This window comes from Oryctolagus cuniculus, chromosome 10, assembly GCF_964237555.1.
Source record: "Oryctolagus cuniculus chromosome 10, mOryCun1.1, whole genome shotgun sequence".
NCBI lineage: Eukaryota > Metazoa > Chordata > Mammalia > Lagomorpha > Leporidae > Oryctolagus > Oryctolagus cuniculus.
The window spans coordinates 77455655-77475279 of record NC_091441.1 but is presented as its reverse complement, the minus strand read 5'-3'; the positions used below and the strand labels follow the sequence as shown (position 1 = coordinate 77475279).

The window sequence follows — 19625 nt, the reverse complement described above, 5'->3', positions numbered from 1 at the left end:
TTATCTCAAAAAAAAAACAAACCAAAACAAACATCTCATGTAAAATACAACAAGGTAGGAAAGCTGAAAGAAAAAGGGTAGGAAAAGATGTAATATGCAAACTCTAACCTCCTAAAAGAAGTTAAAGTAGCTACATATTGACATCAGATAAAGGAGATTTCAGGCATTTTACTAGAGACAACGAAGGACATTTCATGGTTATGAAAAGTTCACCCTACCAGGAAAGCACAATAATCCTACACACATGTGCACCAAGCAGCGGAGACTCGGAATACACAAAGCAAAACCTGACAGACCGGAAAGGAGAGGGGCAGGCTACAAGTCCAACTCGGAAGCTCAACATCCCTCTCTCGGCAATGGACCGAATGCACTACCAGACGGAAAATTCGCAAGGGCACAGCAGAGACAAACCTCAAGGTCAGCCCACAGGATGTAATTGACATATACAGCACTTAGCAGAACTTTCAGGTTTTTTTTTTTTCCTAAGAGTTCATGGAATACTCACCAACATGGATTATATTCTTGATCACAGAATGAACTTTAATAAATTTAAAAGAAGAAAATATAAAAAAAAGACAATAGGGACATTTTCACTGAAAATTAACCAGTATATATAATAGCCATAAATGAGGTTATTGAGGGTGAGGGCATTTGGTACAGCAGTTACAACACGGCATAGGATACCCACATCCCATACTGGAGTGCCTGAGTTTAATTCCTAAGCTCTGCTCCAAGTTGCAGCTTCCTGCTAATGCACACCCAGGGAGGCAGCAAGTGATGGGTCAAATAGTTGGGTCCCTGGCACTATGGAGAAGACCTGGATGGGGTTCCTGGCTTCTGGCTTTGGCCTGGCCCAGCCCCAGCTATTGCAGGCATGGAATCTGGGGACTCAACCAGAGGGGTATTCCCCCACCCCTCCAGTGTCTGTCTTTCAAATAAATAAAATTTCTAAAAGGAAGCCTTAAGGACAAGGTAAATACACACAGACTTGAAAGAAAATGAAAATGCAACATATCAAAATACATTGGATGCAGCTAAAGCCCTGCTAAGAGGGCAATTCATAGCACTAAATGTTTATATCAATAGAAAAAGAAAAGGTCTTACATGTCACAACCTAAATTCTTATATTAACAAAGAAGGAAAGAAGATCCACGTAACCTAAATTATGCAGAAAGAAGGGAAAAAGAAAGAGCAAATATCAATGAGATGGAAAACAGAAAAATAACAGAATCAACAAAACACGAGGAGGAGATATAGAGACGGTTTAGGACATGCAAAAGCTGGAAATATCTATGAGAGCAGATCAACACTGATAAGAAATAAGAAGAAATGAATGAACTAAAAATGAATGAAATAAGGAGGAGGAAAATGTGGCAGAAAGTTAAGTAGACACACAGAAATGAATGAACACTGGATCTTGTCATCACATGGGAAAACATAAGAAAATTCTATTATTTAAAAAACTCTCTAAAAGATAAGGAATGGCTTACACAAAAATAATAACAATGCAGTTATTTTATAACATGAATAACAGAACAATATATGACAACAACTGTACAAAGGTTGGGAGAAATGAGAATATGCTATAAAAATTCTTGCACACCATGTAAACAAGCACCATATCATTTGAAGGCAGACTGTGAAAGTTATACACAACAAACCTAAATAGAGAAGTAAAATAACAAAGCGAAGCGAAGAATTACAGGAGATACAGGTGGGCGCTGTGGCCCAACAGCTGAGCCGCCTCTTGGGATATGCTCATCTCATCTTGGGAGTGCCTGGTTCCATCCCCAGTTTCTCTGCTTCCAACCCAGCTGCCTGCTAACACACATCCTGGGAGCCAGTGGTGACGGCTAAGTTATTTGGGTCCTTGCCTACACGGGAGACCTGAATGGATTTCCGACTCCTGGCTTTGATCTGGCCTAGCTTTGGCTGTTGCAGGCATTTGGAGTGTTAACCAGGTAAAAGCTTGCTCGCTCTCTCTCTTGCTCTCTCCCCTCACCTTTTAAATAAAAATAAAAATGCAAAAAACAGAATTATAGGGATAAAAATAAATCATAGATAATATTTAATTAATCTAAAAGAAAGCACAAAAATAGAGAAATGGAAACAAAGAGAAGGTAAGACAAGAGAACAAGGTGACAGATAATAAATCATACCATATTAATATTGCATTAGGGTCAGCACTGTGGCATAGCGGGTAAAGCTGCCGCCTGCGGTGCCAGCATCCCTTAAGGGTGCCTGTTCAAGTCCTGACTTCTCCTCTTCTGATCCAGCTCTCTGTGATGGCCTGGGAAAGCAGCAGAAGATGGCCCAAGTCTTTGGGCCCCTGCACCCACATGGGAGACTCAGAAGAAGCTCCTGGCTCCTGGCTTCAGATCGGCGCTGCTCTGGCCATTGCGGCCAATTGGGGAGTGAACCAGCGGATGGAAGACCTCTCTCTCTCCCTCCCTCCGTCCTTTCTCTCTCCCTCCCTCCCTCTCTCCATTCTCTCTCTCTGCCTCTCTGTAATTCTGCCTTTCAAATAAACAAATAAATAAATATTTCTTTAAAAATATATTGCCTTAAATCTAAACACTCTACCCACTCCACTTGAATATTAGGGTTTATTAGATTGGATAAAAAAGCAAGACCTAATGATAATGCTGCCTACAATGAATGCACTTAATTTTTAGTTATTTATTTATTTGAGAGACAGAAAGAGAAGGAGCTTCCTTCCATCTGGGTTTTGCTCCCCAAACGCCTGGAACAGCTGGCGTGATGGGTGCCAGCAAAGGGAGCTGGGAACTCAATGTAGGCCTCCCAGGTGGGCGGCAGGAAGCGTTACCCGAGCCCTCACTGCTGCCTCCCAGGCTCTGCATCAGGCAGCTGGAGGCAGGCATCACACCCAGGTCCTGTGACATGGGACAGGGTGTGTTAATCACTTTAAATAAACACATACAGGCCGCTGCGGCTCACTAGGCTAATCCTCCGCCTTGCGGCATCAGCACACCGGGTTCTAGTCCCAGTCGGGGCACCGGATTCTGTCCCGATTGCCCCTCTTCCAGGCCAGCTCTCTGCTGTGGCCAGGGAGTGCAGTGGAGGATGGCCCAAGTGCTTGGGCCCTGCACTCCATGGGAGACCAGGATAAGTACCTGGCTCCTGGCTTCGGATCAGCGCGGTGCGCCGGCCACGGCGGCCATTGGAGGGTGAACCAACGGCAAAGGAAGACCTTTCTCTCTGTCTCTCTCTCTCACTGTCCACTCTGCCTGTCAAAAAATAAAATAAATAAATAAAAAAATAAACACATACAGATGGCTAAAAATAAAGACAAAGTGTCTATTTTTCTTCCTGCATGTAAAATACAAAGTCTCTCAATTTAATAATTATTTACAGAGCACCTACTATGAGTTGGGGAAAACGGAGAGGAACAAAAGGATTGCGAGAATCTATTTATAACCCCACAGCTGTGCACGTGCACACATACAGACACATTCTCTCTCCCTCCCTTTCTTTCTCTCTCTAATCCTTACTTTGTAAGCAAAATTAGATGTATGTTGGGGGCGGGTGTTTGCTACAGCAGTTAAGTAGCCACTTGGGATGCCCACTTTCTATTTCGGAATGCCTGGTTTGAGTCCAGAGTCCTCTGCTTCGGACCCAGCTTCCTACTAATACCCTGGGTTGCAGCAGGAGATGGCCCAAATACTCAGGCACCTGCCACTCATGTAGGAGACCCTGATTGAGTTCCAGGCTCCGGGCTTTGACCTGGCCAACCCTGGTATTGTGGGGATTTGCAGAATGAACCAGATGGAAGATCTCTCCATCTTTCTCTCTCTCTCTCTGCCTTTCAAATAAAAGGAAAAATAAACAATAAAAAATAAAATGTTGATCCTCAACTTGATTTTATGAGCATATACTAAAATAAAGTACTTTTAAAAATGAGTGGAAAAAAACATACTGTGATATTTCTAATCAAAAGAAGGCTGCATAAGCTGTATTACTATCACACTAAGTAAATTTCAGGGTGAAGCATATCATCAGGACTAATAAGGTTAATAACATAAAGGAGTCAGTTCACCAAGAGAACAATAATTACAAAAATTTTTCCTTCTAATACCAGAGCTCCAAAACACATGAAGCAAAAGCTGCCAGAAATACAAGAAGAAATAATGCAAATCTGGAATTATCTCAGAGATTTCAACATTCCTCTCTCAACTGTCGAGAGAGCAAGTGGACAGGAAATCAGTCAAAATGTAAACAATTTTGACATCGTCATCAACCACTGTGACCGATTCACACTTTATACCAATATAGACAACTTTATACCAATGGGCTGATAACACGGACAAAATGGACACATTCCTTAAAAAGACACAATCTACCAAGGTTTACCCAAGAAGAAATGAATTTGAATAGCCAAATATCTTATCTTTAAAAGAAAAACCTTCCCCCAAAGGAAACTCATGGCTCAAATTGCTTCACTGACGAATTCTACCAAACATTTAAGGGGAAAAATACCAATTCTACATGAATTCTTTAAAAAGCAGAAAAGGAAGAGAGCAGTTCCCAACTCATTCTACTGGGCCAGCCTCATCCTGCAACAAAAACCAGATAAATTACAAAAAAAGAAAATTGGATATTGATAAGCTTCATGAATATAGATGCAAAAACTCTAAACAAAATGTAAGCAGGAAGAATACAAGAGCACACAAAGGGGATAAAACTTCATGTCCAAGTTGTGTTTATCTCAGGAATTCAAAGTTCAACATGTGGAAGTCAATCAGTGCAACTCACCATTCAACATACAGTAAATCCACACTGACAAACAGAAAGCATTTGTCAACACCCAATTCTGACTTCCAAGGAGCAGACAACTGTCAGCAAAGTAGGTATCATACGGCATAAAAAATCCACGGCTGATAGCACGTCATGGTGAAAGGCCGGATGCTTTTCCTCTAATGTGAAGGAGGAGTCTCTGTTTTACGTCTTATCAGAGGTTCCAGCCAGTTCCACGAGGTAAGCAACAGAGAAGAGCATCCGGGTCGGAAAAGAAGACACCATGATCATCCAGGTAGGAAACCTGATGGAACTGACCCGAACCTCCTGGAGTAAGAACTTCAAGATACAAGCTCAACATAAAAAAAAAAAATCAATTACATTTTATATACTAGCAATAAATAATCAAAAATTGAATTTAAAAAAATACTGTTTATCAAAAATATGAAATACTTATAGACAAATCTGCTAAAAGATGTACGAGAATTGTAACACTGATAGTTGGTATAAAACATTACTGAGGGGCCGGCACTGTGGCACAGCAGGTAAAGTCGCTGCCTGCAGTGCTAGCATCCCATATGGGTGCCAGTTCAAGTCCCGACTGCTCCACTCCTGATCCAGCTCTCTGCTGTGGCCTAAGAAAGCAGTAGAAGATGGCCCAAGTCGTTGGGTCCCTACACCAGTGTGGGAGACCTGGAAGAAGCTTCTGACTCCTGGCTTCAGATCGGCGCAGCTCTTGCCATTGTGGTCATCTGGGGAGTGAACCAGCGGATGGAAGACCTCTCCCTCTCTCTCTCTCTCTCTCTCTCTCTCTCTGTAACTCTGACTCTCAAATTAATAAATCCTTAAAAAAAAAAACACTACTGAGAAATTGAAGACCTAAATAAATGGAGAAATATGCCTTGTTCATGCACATGATGGAGTCTCAAAAAGTTCCTGGGAAAAGGGTTAAGAGATGATCAATATTTTTGAAGTATGGGAAGATGCAGTATTGTTCAGGTGCCAACCCCCGCCAACACTGATCTACACACAACCCCAAGTTAAATCCCAACAGGCCTTGAAAATAATTTTGGTAACTTTATTTTAAAACACTTATATAAATGCTAATGACTTAGAACTGCTGAAACAAATGGAAAAAGAACAAATTTGTAGGAAAAACACTATCTACTTTGAAGGCTTATTATAAAGGCACAACAATCAATAATACAATATGGCACCAAGATACATAAACACATAAATTCAACAGAATAGAGTCCAGGCATAGGCCCACACATCCAAAGAAAATGGCTCACTGAAAAAGGTGCAAGTAGAAATTGAGTGAATGATAAATTTTTCAACAAAGGATGTACAAATGAAATTCCATATGCAAAAAAACACCCCAAAATAAAAACTTTTCAATTTAGACTTCAAGCCACTTATAAGAATTTACCTATGTAGTATATAAAAGCATATTATATATACTTATAAGTATACAATATACTTATATATAAAAGTATAACATATATAATTATATATACCTAACATATACATTATATAAAGTATATATTATATATAAAATATTATAGTATATATTATATAACATATAATTATATTATAATATATAATATATAATATACTATATAATAATATATGATTAATATATAATACATATTCTATATTAAATTATAATAATTAAATAACTAATTATAATAATTATAATTACAATAATTATCATATATATTATAAGACATATATAATATGTAATACAATGTACAATATATTATATAGCATGTAATATGGTTACATATTATATAATTATATAATACGTAACATATAGTATACTACATAATATATATCTATTATATAATCATGCATTATATATTACATATAATGTATATGCTATAATGTAGATATATACATTATATAATGTATATATAACATATACAATACATTGTATATGATATATTATATATGTATATGTATCTACATATATGAATGCATATATACATATATGTATATGACATATAATATATAATACAATATATGATATCTATTATAAATTATATGCAAATATATTGTATTTGTATTGTGTTGTATATGTCATATATACTATACATTATATATTGTATATATAATATATACAATATAATATAAACTATATTATATATTAGTGTATATGTGATATTACATAAATCTATGATATGTGATATGATATATATTATGTATTGTATACTATATAGCTATATTAATATATTGCTATATAATATGACATATAATAAATTATAATTATGTAATAATAGCAATATGAATATATAATACTAATATATGATGTTATATACTATATGCTGTATGCATACTATACTATATGCTATATATGCTATACAGTATATATGCTATGTATATGCGATATATATGCTATATAGTATATATGCTATATATACTATACATGCTATATATACTATATACTATATATGCTATATATGCTATATAGTACATGCTATATACACTATATATGCTATATAGTATATATAGCATATATAGCATATATAATATATATTGTAGTATAGTGTGTATATCATGTATTATATCATATATAAAATATATATTATGTAATTATATATTATATAATATATATTAATATAATATATAATGTATAATACATAAAATATAAAATATATAATATATATTGCATAATATATATTGTGTAATAATATATATAATTATATATTATATATTACTTAAATATAGAACATAAAATTAAATGTATAACCTAAAATAATAAAAGTTCTGGAAGAAAGCACAGGAGTAAATCTTTGTGACCCTGGTTTAGGCAAGGATTCCCTAGATATGATACCAAAAGTATGTTTCATAAAATAATACAAATTGATAAACTGTACTTCATTAAAATTGAAATCGTCTGCTCTTCCAAAGATACCAATAAGAGAATAGAAAGACATGCTACATACCAGGAGAATTTGAAAACCACATATCTGAAAAAGGACTCATTTCTAGAATACATAAGGAACTCTCAAAAGTCAATAAGAGATCAAATGACCTGTTGACAAAGTATGGGCAAAATCTGAAGAGATTCATCAGCAATGAAGACTTATGATGACAAATAAGCACACGACAAAACACTTCAGTTCTTTAGTCCTTATTTCCAATCTTGTAGAATTCTATTCCCAGCCAAACTATCAACCCAATCGGAAGATAAAGTGAGGGCATTTTCAGAGAAATAGAATGTTGAAACGTTTTCCCCCAAAGCAGCTTTCTCAGGAAGTTATGCATGTTTGGACAGCACTTGGAAGTGGAAGGAAAGAATAAAACAGAAAAGAGAAGGACGTGGACGTGTGTGACAGGGAACGGGGCTCTGATGGGGAGTAGAGAGCACACTTTGTTAGAAAAGAAGTGTTGGGGCACCAGCCGTGCAGGGAGCAGCAAGCACATCTGGAAGATAAAGGAGCAATCTTCACTTATGAGACTCCTCTCACCACACAAAAGCTACAGGCATCTTTACCTCTGCAAACGCCACCTCAACAGCTGTAGTCATTCTGGCCAATTAAAGAATCTCTAACTCATCTAAATCAAAATCCAGTGCAAAGCTTGGTGGCGGGGGATAGGACAAATTTATATGTGTGTGACAAGTGTACAGAGTGGGCATTTCAAAAAGATAAACTTTCATTTTTTTTTAATTGCAAGAAAGACGTCAACTAGAAAATTGAGAAATAGTAGTAGGTACGTCCTCAAAGATAGTCTTGAGGACCTCCATTCCCTAGCTTAGAACATTTTATACTGATGCACCCCAAAAACCTTACAAAGTCTATTATCTGAAATTCTGTAGAATAGAAAGGAATCACAAATATACTCTTTGAATTTTGGTAAGAGGACGAATGGATGCGAGCAGGTAGCAGCTTTGGTCTGTGACACTCACACCGTTGTTACACACACAGGAAGAGGATGAGCAAGGCACGTGTTAGATCCCATCAACCTGCTCTCACCTTAGCGACCCTGCCCTCGTAGCTGCATTCCATCTTTCAGAAGCACCGTGTAGGGTTACAACGTGACTTAACCACTAGAGGGAGTTAAATCAGCTGTTACATGTAATGGAAAAGAGAGAAGTCAAATACAGACACTCTTTTCTTTCCCTCCCCCCTTGGAGCCATGGCCATAAAAAATTATAGAAATGTCAATAATTTCATTTTAAATGGTTATAGCATGTTGGTATAGATTCCCTGTTTCATTTCAATATTGGAAGCGCTTTTTTTTGGTGATTAAAATACTGCCGATAGCATAATGGGTTTCTCAATTACGTACTATCAGATACAACTCTCATTTAATATTGATATCCCACCAGCATGTTTTCCTTCAATTACATATTTGCCGACAAAGTCTCTCTATGTACTTCAGGCTTCCAGACCAGAAGATGGTTTTTACCTTGCTCTGCCAGTTGGTGTTGTAGGATCTGTTGTAGACAGTGTAATCAACTGACCTAAAGCTCCAGGGTTCCACATCCATAAAATGGGGGTATGTGGTTTTCCAGGAATGCAAAGCACTTCTGTGCAATTGGACCTAAAAAAATCCCTATTCTAATGGATACACTGTAATTCAAAGCTATTGATTGGTAAGAATCCTTCATTCCTCCTCCCAAGTCCACCACAGCATCAAGGCCCTAAAGCACACGAAGACCAGAGGTGATCTCTCTTTACTATGAATTCTTCTTTGCAATTCTGTATTTTGTTTACCTAATTTTTGAATATTTTGGTATCTTCCAAAGGAAGCCCTTACCCATCAGCACTTCCCTTAACCCCCAGGGAATGGGTCATCTACTTTCTGTCTTTATAGATCTGCCTGTTCTGGAGGCTTCCCATCAATGGATTTATAGAGTGTGTGTGGCATTTCTTGTTTGGCTTCTCTCACTTAGCACGATGTTTTCCAAAGTCCATCCATGTTGGAGCTTCGTGTACCAGTGCTCCATCCTTTTATGACTGAGTAATATTTCGTAGTGCGGACAGGGACAGTGGGTTTCTCTGTGCACTTGCATGTGCACATCTGCATTGTTTCCTCCCTTTGGCAAATGTGAGACCTGATGCTATATCTGTGTACAGGTTGCTGCGGGGACACATTTCCATTCCTCTCGGGTACAAACCTGGGAGCAGAACCGCTGAATTAGAAGACAGCTCCATGCTCAACTTACTGAGGAGCAACCAGAATATTCTGTCACACAGCTGTATTCACTTTACATTCCCATCAGCACTGGATGAGGTCCCAATTTCTCCACACTATCTCCAATGCCTGCTGTCTGCTTTGTAAGTAATAGCTGCTCTAGTATCTCAGATGGTTTTGATTTGTATTTTCTTACTAACTGATGATGCCAAGTATCCTTCCGTGTGTGTGCTGGCCATTGTGTATTTGTTAGGAGACATGCCTAATTAAATCCTTATCCTATTAAAAGATGGGGCTGTCTCCTTCTTATTGAGTTACAGAAGTTCTTTATATATGCTGGATACACGCCCCTCATCAGATAGATGATTTGAAAACCTTTTTTCCCATTCTGTAGATTGTCTTCCTTTTCTGGATGGTGTTCACTGAAGCACAAACTTTAAAAAGAGTAGTCTTCGTTAAACCATATTTTGGGGCCGGCGCTGTGGCATAGCAGGTAAAGCTGCCATCTACAGTGCCAGCATCCCATATAGGCGCCGGTTCGAGTCCCGGCTGCTCCACTTCTGATACGGCCCTCTGCTATGGCCTGGGAAAGCAGTGGAAGATGGTACAACACCTTGGGTCCCTGCACCCACAAGGGAAGACCCTGAGGAAGCTCCTGACTCCTGGCTTCGGATCGGCACAGCTCTGGCAGTTGCAGCCAACTGGGGAGTGACCCAGCGGATGGACTTCTCCCTCCCTCCCTCTCTCTCTGCCTCTCCTCTCTGTGTGTAATTCTTTTTTTTTTTCTTTTGAAAGATTTTATTTATTTGAAAGAGTTAAAGAGAGAGGTAGAAACAGAGAGAGAGGTCTTCCATCTGCTGGTTCACTCCCCAGATGGCTGCAATAGCCAGAGCTATGCTGATCTGAAGGCAGGAGCCAGGAGCTTCTTCCGGGTCTCCCATATGGGTGCAGGGGCCATTTTCTACAGCTTTCCCAGGCCATAGCAGAGAGCTGGATCGGAAAAGGAGCAGCTGGGACTAGAACCGGCACCCATATGGGATGCCGGCATTTCAAGCCAGAGCTTTAACTGGCTATGCCACAGCGCTGGCCCCATAACTCTGACTTTCAAATAAATAAATAAATCTTAAAAAAAATTTTCACTGATGTGAAATTTGGCAATATGCCACGAATATACACATCCAGGTGATGAATCATTCATTTTCATTCAACAAATACAATTACTGAGAAAGGTATTTTGAGATAAGAAGCGATCATTTTTCTTCCTCTGTTTATCCCTTTATTTCCCCACACTCAGGCAGAAGGTAGGCTTCTGGGTCCAGAAGAGGCTTATAGCAGGCAGTATCCTGGCTTTTGTTTTCCCAAACACCTAAAGTTTGGAACCACAGATATCTAAGGGAACTAATTATGTCACTCAAAGAATAAGAGAGCTGGCTTTTCACCCTCTTCCAGAGTTCACAGGCACTACCTGGAGGTAATGGGAGAAGAAGAATGAAGAGAGTACCAACCCAGGGCGGGTAACCCGGTCTGGCAGACGTACTGCGGAGACAAATGGCTATGGGTGCATTTAATACTAGAAGCATCTCCAGCCCAGATCTCACAACTCAAGTCTGGCAAACCACGATGGTTTGTCAGGACAGGAGCAACATAGCAACAAGCAACCAAACATCAGACGTGATACCCCTTATGGCCCTCCTGGACACTGTCCTGAATGACAATTTGCCATGCAATGAGGGCACTTGTCCAGAATTGTAACATACCCCAAAGCAGCAAGGAGCAACAACAAAACCCAAGGCTGCAAAAATGGCAACTCAGAGTCAGAAATTGGATTGCTAGGATAGAGTTGTATTTCCTGTACCCTTGATTTCATAGACTCACATTCAAACTTGCCAAACGAATACTGTTCTGTGCAATGCACAAAGCATCTGGCTAGCCTAAGTCGGTGTGGGGAATATCAAAGTCAGTCTAGCCATAGACAGCCAAGGCATTTATAGTCTCAGAAGGGCAAATCGGAATAATGTCAGTTGCTATCTATACCACGCCACCTGCATGCACACCTAGTGCTACATTCTCTGTAGATGGATCTCATTTAACTGAGTCTTCCTCACAACAGGCACCTGAGACTCAGAGGTTCAGGGTGGGTACGGCATCTGCTCGAGGATAACTGGCTAGTATTCAGTGGGACACGGCCATGACCAAGGGTACACCTAACTCCAAAGCTGACTTTAAGTCTTGAGGTTATGGGTCCCTCCCATCAACAAGCCACCTGAGTACTGTCCTTTGGTAACTAAATATACACTGGACTTGGATTTTGGCTTATTTTTTTTCCTAAGAGCTGGGATGGAGTCTAGTCTAACCAACCTTCTATAACTTGGGGTTCAAGGTACCCATGGCAGAAGCCTGAGGCTTGACAGCAGGTATCAGTCAAATGCTCCACTGACCAGGGGACCCACAGCCTTGACTGTATCTGTCAAAGTGTGCCCACCAGGTCCTCTGAACAGGATACTGGTTACCATTCACGCCATCTGTGCATGCATCCAAGAAGTAACATAATCGATAAAAAAAAAAAAAAGACACAACTTTTCTACCCATGTGCAAACAAAAAGAATGTGGTTACGAACAAAATGGAAATTTTTCTTATAGGAGAAAATCTCAGCTTTGTGATGCAGGCACTCAACTTGGCGCCTAGGAAAGTATTCAAAATTCTTGCCTGAAGCATCTTAGAAACAATAAAAGGAAAATAAGTTGATTCTGGCCAATGAAATGCTTTTCCTTAAGCATTAATCTACTGAACAAATGTAGAGAATGAAGAAATAGAAACATAAATGCTTCAAGCAAGCCATGACTTCTAATTTTTTTTTTTTCTGCTGCTGCTTCAGCTATCTCAACCTGGGCAAATGACTAAACCAAATCTCAAATCCTAAAAAAGAGAAGTATATGGAGACCTAGAAAACACAGAGAAGCTTGAACTACAAGAGAATAGCATCTCTTCTTTTGTGCTCCCTTAGGAAGAATAAATCTCTCCTGCTTGGGTCCTATAACCATTTCACTTCCATTTTCTTGTATACAGGCTCAACTTCAGAGCCCAGCACCCTGAGACACCATTTTGTCCGGTATCCAAGCTTGTAAATGGGAACATTTGAGATTCCAAGAGGTCAAGTGACTTGTTGAAGCTCACGTACTCACTGGAACAAATAATATTAACACTTCAGCTAGGTGGGAAAGGTAGCAGCCCGGGACGGGGTGGGGGACTTGGAATCTCCTTCTCACTCAGCCACTAAGGAGCCTCTGTGTTTGTAACAAGTCAGTATTGGACTGGATGGTTTCCAAGACCTTTCCCTTGAAGGGGCTCTCCTTCTGTCTCTCGAGTTCATAAATTCCGGGGCTGTCTCTGCAGTTGTGATGCCATGGCAAGTTATCTGCAGTGTTTTAGGGGTGGGCTCCACAGGTAAGACTCTGCCTTGTGATCCCAGATCTCACACTTGCTGTGTGTGGTCAAGGCATGAATGAACGAACCCCTCCAAACCTCAACTGCAAAACAGAGGCTGGAACAGTAGGAAGGGCAGAGCATAGCATCCCAAGGGTGACACTGAGTAACACGTCAAGGCAGTTGCTCCGTGCCTGGCACACAGCAGGTGCTTTGTCAACTATTCCCACAGAGCCACCAACCAGAGTTGGGAGTGATAAACAGCAGTCTCTCCTCTGGACTAAGGCTCCCATCAAAGAATGATCTCATTCTCTACAGCTCTGTGTCTGGCTTTAAACAAAGAAACAAAGTAACCACTTTCCATCCTCTCTTGCTGACACTGACAGCAGGAGCTCTGTAGCTCAGGGAGGGGGTGGGGGCTACTTAGAGGGCAGGAACACTTTTGTGCTTTCTCTCTTCCTTTTCTTTCTGCCTGGAATGCAGAAGCAGTGTCTGGGGTGCTAGCAGCCTCTTGTGATCATGAGGGAAGATGCAAAAAATTTTCAGAGTCTCAGTCCTGGAGCCAACAGATCAGTGCCAGCAACCACCGACCTCTAGACTTCTTGTTTCACAAGAAAAATAAATTTCTACTTTTTTTTTTTGCTATCACTATCAAAACACAATTCCTAATCAAGACCTTTTCTAAAATCTATTCCTCCTTCCCGTCAATGAACATTTGCAGGTCTGCTTGGTCAGCCTTATGCCCCTGGCCACTTAGGGGTCCTAAGACAGGTGTTCATTAGCTGCCACTTCACTTTCCACCAACAATGTCCAGAACTGTCCTCAAGTGCCTTGCTACTCAGTGGGGTCAGTAGACCAGCAAAGAGAGTGTCACCCAGGAGAAGTGCCCAAGCTCAAGTTCATCCCCAGCCAACTGAATTGGACTCTACATTTTGACAGGATCCCCCAGTGACTTCTGTGCACAACATTTGAGGCTCTGGACAAGACTTCCAGACCTTGCTCCGTCATCCCTCTTAAACACGGCTGCCCAGTCTTCCAGGAAGCTTGGCTCCAATCACCACCACCTTCCCTCTCCAGAGTCTTCAAGGGCTCCTGATAGCCTACAGACTACAGCGGACACTTCTTAGGCTGACAATTGAGAGGTCTCCATGATCTTGCATTGCCCTAGAGACGCCCATCCAGGCGCCTGCCAGCAATGACTACTTCTCTGCAGAAAAGACAGGTGTGCCTGAGAAACGACACATTCCTCAGTTCTGGCTTTACCATGCCCCTCATCAGGGACACAGGGGTACAGATAAACCAGACCTGGTGTTTCGCCTTTTAAGGAACTTAGAGACTAGTTAGAAGGACGGGGGTGCGCGGGGTCGGGTGGGTGGGTGGGTGGGTGTTAAAGGAACTTAAATGAATAACAAGTAACAGCTGCTAAGAGGGACAGGCACAGAGGGCAGTGAGACTGGTCGGAAGGCTGGCGCTAAGGACAGGGAGTTTGTCGTGTAAGGGGACCAGGCACAGTCGAAAGAATTGGGTGCGTCGGAGGATGCGCACAGGGACGAGTCCCGGGCTCACCCAGAATACGGAAACCCCCTGGAGGAAGCGGGCACAGGGATCACCTTCCAAGTCCCTTTAGAGAAAATGCTGAAGAGACCCTCTGGCACATGTCTTCACAGGGTCACTGGGGCACGCGGCGCAGTGGCGCCCTGAGCGGAGCCCTTGGAAAAGCAGGCCAAGTGGAACGCAATCCCAGCCCCGCCACTTCCCGGCTCTCAACTCCCTTGACCCCCCAAACCCGTGCTTCCTCCGGCGCGGAGCGGGGCGAGAACAGAATCAACTTTGCAGCTGCTGTTGAGGGTGCTGCTGGCTGGGCTCGCCGCACGCTGCCGCCCTCAGCGGCGCCCCCCAGGAGCGGAGGGCTTTTGTGATCAGGGTGATGGTGACCACGGCTAATAAGGATCAGTTTTCGGCAGAAGCCTCGGCCCCACAAATCACTGTCCCCCCGCCCCAAGAGGCCTCCCGACCCTGCCATCCCAGGCAACCTCCCCCGCACGTTGCCACCGTGACCCCAGCGCGGGCGCCGGACGCCGCCGCCGGACCCCGGTTACCTGGGGCCAAACGCGACTGGTCGCCGCCACCTGCGTCCTGGGCCCTGCCTCCCTCCCGGCCGGCCGCCTCCGGCCCCGCAGCTGCCGCGGCGGCGCCCCCAGCCCAGCCGGGCCCGGGCGGCGCGGGATGCCTCGGCGGGGCTGGCGGCGGCGGCCACGCTGCGCGCTCTGGCGGAGGGGAGGGGGCTCCGCGGCGGCGGCGGCGGCGGCGGCGGGCCCGGCGGGGGGCAGAGCCAAGAGGCGCGGCGGCGGCGGCGGCAGCGGCGGCAGCGGCGTTGGAGAAGGAGGAGGAGGATGCGCGGGGCTGCGGGCGACAGCGCGGCCCTGTCCGCAGTGAAACCCGTGGTGCCCGGGGCGCAGGGAGTGGCCGTCGCCTCCTGCGCGCACCATTCCTGATATGGCGGCGGTGGCGCGGTCGCGGCTGCGGGAGCCGGGGAGGGGCCGGCCGGGCGCGGGCTGAGCCCCGCCGGCCTGGGAGCTCGCCCAGGGCCTGCGCGGCGCCGGAGCGCGGGGCCGGGCGGCCTGCGGGAGCGACGAGGCCGGGAGGCGGCCCCAGGGTGGAGCGCACGGCACGGGGAGGCCGCGATGGCGAACGCCACTGATCCGGGCGGCGGCGGCGAGGCAGCCGCGCTGGGCCTCAAGCTGGCCACGCTCAGCCTGCTGCTGTGCGTGAGCCTGGCGGGCAACGTGCTGTTCGCGCTGCTGATCGTGCGGGAGCGCAGCCTGCACCGCGCCCCGTACTACCTGCTGCTCGACCTGTGCCTGGCCGACGGGCTGCGCGCGCTCGCCTGCCTCCCGGCCGTCATGCTGGCGGCGCGCCGGGCCGCGGCCGCCGCGGGGGCGCCGCCGGGCGCGCTGGGCTGCAAGCTGCTCGCCTTCCTGGCCGCGCTCTTCTGCTTCCACGCCGCCTTCCTGCTGCTCGGCGTGGGCGTCACCCGCTACCTGGCCATCGCGCACCACCGCTTCTACGCCGAGCGCCTGGCCGGCTGGCCGTGCGCCGCCATGCTGGTGTGCGCCGCCTGGGCGCTGGCGCTGGCCGCGGCCTTCCCGCCCGTGCTGGACGGTGGCGGCGGAGGCGACGACGAGGACGCGCCGTGCGCCCTGGAGCAGCGGCCCGACGGCGCCCCCGGCGCGCTCGGCTTCCTGCTGCTGCTGGCCGTGGTGGTGGGCGCCACGCACCTCGTCTACCTCCGCCTGCTCTTCTTCATCCATGACCGCCGCAAGATGCGGCCCGCGCGCCTCGTGCCCGCCGTCAGCCACGACTGGACCTTCCACGGGCCCGGGGCTACCGGCCAGGCGGCCGCCAACTGGACGGCGGGCTTCGGCCGCGGGCCCACGCCGCCCGCGCTCGTGGGCATCCGGGCGGCGGGGCCGGCCCGCGGCGCGCGCCGCCTCCTCGTGCTGGAGGAGTTCAAGACGGAGAAGAGGCTGTGCCGGATGTTCTACGCCGTCACGCTGCTCTTCCTGCTGCTCTGGGGGCCCTACGTGGTGGCCAGTTACCTGCGGGTGCTGGTGCGGCCGGGCGCCGTGCCACAGGCCTACCTAACGGCCTCGGTGTGGCTGACGTTTGCGCAGGCCGGCATCAACCCCGTCGTGTGCTTCTTGTTCAACAGGGAGCTCCGGGACTGCTTCCGGGCCCAGTTCCCCTGCTGCCAGAGCCCCCAGGCCGCACAGGCCGCGCTCCCCTGCGACTTGAAGGGCGTGGGACTGTGAGCTCTCCTGGCGCTGCCTTGCCCTCCGCCTTGGACCGCGCATCTGTCCCCTCGGGCAGTGTCCGAGCTGCCTTCTGGATAACTCTGAAGTGGACCAACACCGGAACTGTGTAGAGCTGCCGTTCTTGGGGGGGGGGGGGGGTGATGGCCGGGCGGGGTATAGGGGCGAGTGGAAGGAAGGTTCTGTGTTCCAGCCTGCCCCAGCCCCCGCAGACCTTCTCCGCCCCAGAAAGGCCCTGCGGTGACTTCGTCCTGGCCCTGGGGTCACTTGCTCCATGCCTGGTTACTTTCTCCTTTCTTGTAAATGGAGGCCAAAGTGATCGTCTTCCTGCGACGTTTCTTCCAAGGAGCTGCCTTGGACGCCCTCAGGTGGCACTGCGTTTTGCCATGGACACGAGGAACCTGGGTGGGTGGGTGGGGGGCGGGGGTTGCACGGTTACATCTCTTGGGAATCTGCCGTTGGAAACAGGGGACCGCGGGAAGCTGTCTCACCCGCCTCCTGTGTGGCCCGCGACAGCGTGGTGGCACGGGGTTGGGCCATCGCGTCTGGTGTTTGCTGTTGAATTTGAGGGGCAGACGTGGGAGTCGGTGGGGGAGGCAGTCGTTTTGCACGCAGTAACCAAGTCACGAGTCACATTTGGTTCCTAGTTGACGCTACTGCACACCGTGGGGCAGCTGCTCTCTGTATTATATCCGTCTCGAACGGAAGCATCTCTGTGCAATTGTGACTTCTGAAGGAGTGGAAAGTGTCTTGGTCAGTGGTGGTGTGGAGAAAGTACAGTACTGCATGCGTCCTGTGTGTTCCTGGTGGCTGGGCTCGGCCTGGGACAGGGAGGGCTCTGGGAACACAGTGCCAAGTTGAGGTTGTTTAGGTACCTTTTTTTTTTTTTTTTTTTTTTTTTGCCAAATAAAAAAGTTAGTCATTCTATGGAAACGGCTTGTGGTTTGAGAAGCCCGGTTTTATTCTGTCTTATGAAATGCATTCCCACTTTGAAAAGTGTTCTTCTGTGGTTCATGGTATAAATGAATGGAATGGAAGGGTACCCTCCTGCTGGGAGACCAAGCATTTCCTTCAAGTGTTTGCTAGGTTAGGCTGTGCTGTTTGTTCTACTGATGGTTGTTTTAAAATTAATCATGGGAGCTGTCATTTTTAAATAATGTCTCTTTGCTAGACACCGTAATCTTAAACTGGAAGACTGCAAGTACTATATGATATTTTTTGCTTATAATGCTACATTTTTATTAATGTACCTTCCGTTTTGAGGATTTATATCTGTATTTCTCTTTGCATTATACAAATATACCAGTATTTTCACTCTGGAGTGGCTGTTTTGTTGTTATTGTTGTGTGAGCCGGGGCAGGGTGCTCGTGGGTAAAAGACGTGGCATTTTGCCCATGTGCTGCTATCCTGTTAGTAAACGATGCTTAGTTTAAAGTTCTGGAGTCTGAACATCAGCATCCAAGACATCTGGAGGCTTTCAAGGTACAAGACAAAAATCTGAAAATAATCCCTCAAGAGGGAAAACAACTACAACTTAGATAAACATAGAAAACACGAGTACCAGGAAAGCAGTCATTTTGGTAAGCAGATTCTAAAGCGGTACAATAAATACATTGAACTTTATTTTTTGTTTGGAATAATGGAAGAGGGTGGCAAAAAAGTTTATGGAAATGTGTATTATGGACAAACTATGCATGGATCTCAGCATTTGTTGTGCCAAAAATAAACTTGCCTTTTCATGCCATTTTTCCATGAACTTTGTGAAGTAGTCTCATGAACTATTAAGTGTGCCTTCCGAGAGGCACGAAGTACTGAGGTGTGGCCAGTGTATCCCTGGTACACAGGGAGCAGAGTTTTGTTTTGTTTTATGAAAGTTAAGCAGTCTTTGAAGAGAGCTTCACTTTTGGGAAAGGTGAGTAACAGTTGCACTCGTTCTCCCTGCGACTTAGATGCAGGTAGATGTCAATTATGCAGATGCCACTCAGTGGAAATCTCAGCCAATCCTAAAACAGAGCACCCCAGGAAGGAAGTCTGTGCTCATCTAACCCTCCACTGCCCTGAGTGATCCACATTGCAAAAACAGCAGTTCCCAAGTGCCACTGGAAATATGTGGCACTTGCCACGGCACAGAAACAACCCACCTTTGCAGACTCCTGAGTTGCTCCAGCCTCGGGCACACACCTGTGGACCCCACATGGCCTTGAGTTCACACGCCATTTTTTCCATAGGCAAATCTATAAACCAGAGGTCTGCAAAATTTTAGATTCATAAGAATTACTCTTAAGTGCTTGCATGGTCCAGAGACTCTTATTAGGATGTATTGAGTTGGGAGCCAGAGAAAACTTTTTTTGTGGGGGGGGGGGGAGAAGGAGGGTTGTTTATTTGAAAGGCAGAGTACAGTAAGAGAGGGAGAGAGACTTGCAATGGCTAGGGTTGGGCCAGATCAAACCAGAAGCCTGGAACTCCATCTGGGTCTCCCACATGGGTACATG

General features: G+C 45.3%; 2 protein-coding genes across 2 annotated transcripts in view; one reads left to right on the top strand and one right to left on the bottom strand.

The window, feature by feature from the left end:
• Positions 1 to 16302, bottom strand: part of EIF4E3 (eukaryotic translation initiation factor 4E family member 3) — a 411364-nt gene extending 395062 nt beyond the window's left edge. Inside the window, exon 1 of the mRNA XM_070050602.1 lies at positions 16165 to 16302. The gene's annotated coding sequence lies outside the window, so the exon portion shown is untranslated. The remainder of the gene's footprint in view (positions 1 to 16164) is intronic.
• GPR27 (G protein-coupled receptor 27) lies at positions 15643 to 18454 on the top strand. Its single transcript, XM_051852707.2, has one exon. It carries the CDS (start codon positions 16006 to 16008, stop codon positions 17131 to 17133), a length of 1128 nt encoding a protein of 375 aa, XP_051708667.2. The 5' UTR covers positions 15643 to 16005; the 3' UTR covers positions 17134 to 18454.
• Positions 18455 to 19625: the final 1171 nt, after the last annotated feature.